At 41.5% G+C, this 1975-nt stretch overlaps 1 protein-coding gene across 1 annotated transcript in view; it reads right to left on the reverse strand.

Moving 5' to 3' along the window:
- Positions 1 to 407: 407 nt before the first annotated feature.
- The window catches only part of LOC135543717 (V-set and immunoglobulin domain-containing protein 10-like 2), a 122411-nt gene continuing 120843 nt past the window's right edge, over positions 408 to 1975 (reverse strand). Inside the window, exons 19-20 of the mRNA XM_064971084.1 lie at positions 1129 to 1235; positions 408 to 514 (exon numbers count right to left, since the gene is read on the reverse strand). Coding sequence (XP_064827156.1) covers positions 408 to 514; positions 1129 to 1235 — 214 coding nt within the window. The remainder of the gene's footprint in view (positions 515 to 1128; positions 1236 to 1975) is intronic.

Here is a 1975-nt window from a genome sequence, read left to right on the forward strand (position 1 = left end):
CTGTACTTTATTTCAACCTGGAAGGCAGAACAGACAGGTGCATAGGCTGCATTCACACCATCTCCTATATTTGTAAATACCAGCATGTGACTTGGAAAAATACACTTGCATGCCCTTCCAACTGGTAATTACTAGTGGGAAACTCGTCTATCATCTCTGAGCTTTGACTTCTCCGACATGCTGAACTATGACATCACATACTAAGGAAATTACCTTGATAACAGCATTTTTGGAAGTTAAATGCAACAGCAAATCATTATTTATGCAAAATAATCTATTAGTATGGTATTTGAACACTATAATGTTTTTGAGCATGACAGCTGTACTTTCAATACAAATTGTATTTGCCGAGTTTCCCGCTTGTTATGAATGCTGCATTATCCAGTATGTATGGATGTGTGAAATCTTCAGCCTGTTGCCATGACAGTGATGGTGACGTTGACAGGTTCGTTGTCCTCAGCGGGTAGAGGAGGGGAGACGGGGGAGGCAGCCCTAGGAGAGGACATGGATGGACCTAGAGAACAGAAGATTAATTTATCATTGAACTGATTGGATTTATTAACATGTTAAAGATATGTGCCCAATAGGGCCTTACCTAGCCTATCATAATCACATCAATAAATTGGTTATAATGAACTCCAAACCCAGCATGTAACTTCCAGAATATAACTTTTTGGATTAAGTGACCAAAATTCTCATTTTAAGCAAGTCTAAGTAGAGGTAGATCTGTTCTATGTGCTCTATATGTAAGTTTGGTTTTGTCTTAGTTTGTGTTGGATACACCAGCTTCAAACACAATATTTTAGGTTATTGAAAAGAAATTTCACAGCGGTTTGGGTATACAATGATATGCTCTGGATTAGACAAACAGAATTGTGGCAACCAATCACGGAGCGATTACTACTTTGAGGCTTCAGGGTAGCCTAGTGGTTAGAGTGTTGCGAGTTCAAACCCCCGAGCTGACAAGGTACAAATCTGTCGTTCTGCCCCTGAACAGGCAGTTAACCCACTGTTCCTAGGCTGTCATTGAAAATAAGAATTTGTTCTTAACTAACTTGCCTAGTAAAATAAAAATGACATTGGCCTGGTGGGAGATTGTCTCATTATGTTAATGAGACATTAGGTTACCTGGGCTAGGGGAGGGGCAATGTTCTGTAGCTCCTCCCTCTCCGTCAACTCCTCCCATCACCTCATCATCAGGAAGGTTGATGTTCTCCCTGGACCGGCTGTGCTGCCTACACACGCACACATTATATATATATATATATATATCCACTTATTATATGCACATTATACATACATTATATATATATTTAAACTCAGCAAAAAAACACAACCCTGTCTTTCAAAGATAATTTGTAAAAATCCAAATAACTTATACATATCAAATATCTTAATTGTAAAGGGTTTAATTAAACACTGTTTCCCATGATTGATCAATGAACCATAAACAATTAATGAACATGCACCTGTGGAACGGTCGTTAAGACACTAACAGCTTACAGACGGTAGGCAATTAAGGTCACAGTTATGAAAACTTAGGACACTAAAGAGGCCTTTCTACTGACTCTGAAAAATACCAATAGAAAGATGCCCAGGGTTCCTGCTCATCTGCGTGAATGTGCCTTAGGAATGCTGCAGGGAGGCATGAGGACTGCAGATGTGGCCAGGGCTATAAATTGCAATGTCCGTACTGTGAGACGTGTAAGACAGCGCTACAGGGAGACAGGACGGACAGCTGATCGTCCTCGCAGTGGCAGACCACGTGTTACAACACCTGCACAGGATCGGTACATTTGAACATCACACCTGCGGAACAGGTACAGGATGGCAACAACAACTGCCCAGGTTACACCAGGAACACACAATTCCTCAATCAGTGCTCAGACTGTCCGCAATAGGCTGAGAGAGGCTGAACTGAGGGCTTGTAGGCATGTTGTAAGGCAGGTCCTCACCAGGCATCACCGGCAACAAC

The sequence above is a fragment of the Oncorhynchus masou genome, chromosome 8 (assembly GCF_036934945.1).
Source record: "Oncorhynchus masou masou isolate Uvic2021 chromosome 8, UVic_Omas_1.1, whole genome shotgun sequence".
Classification (NCBI taxonomy): domain Eukaryota; kingdom Metazoa; phylum Chordata; class Actinopteri; order Salmoniformes; family Salmonidae; genus Oncorhynchus; species Oncorhynchus masou.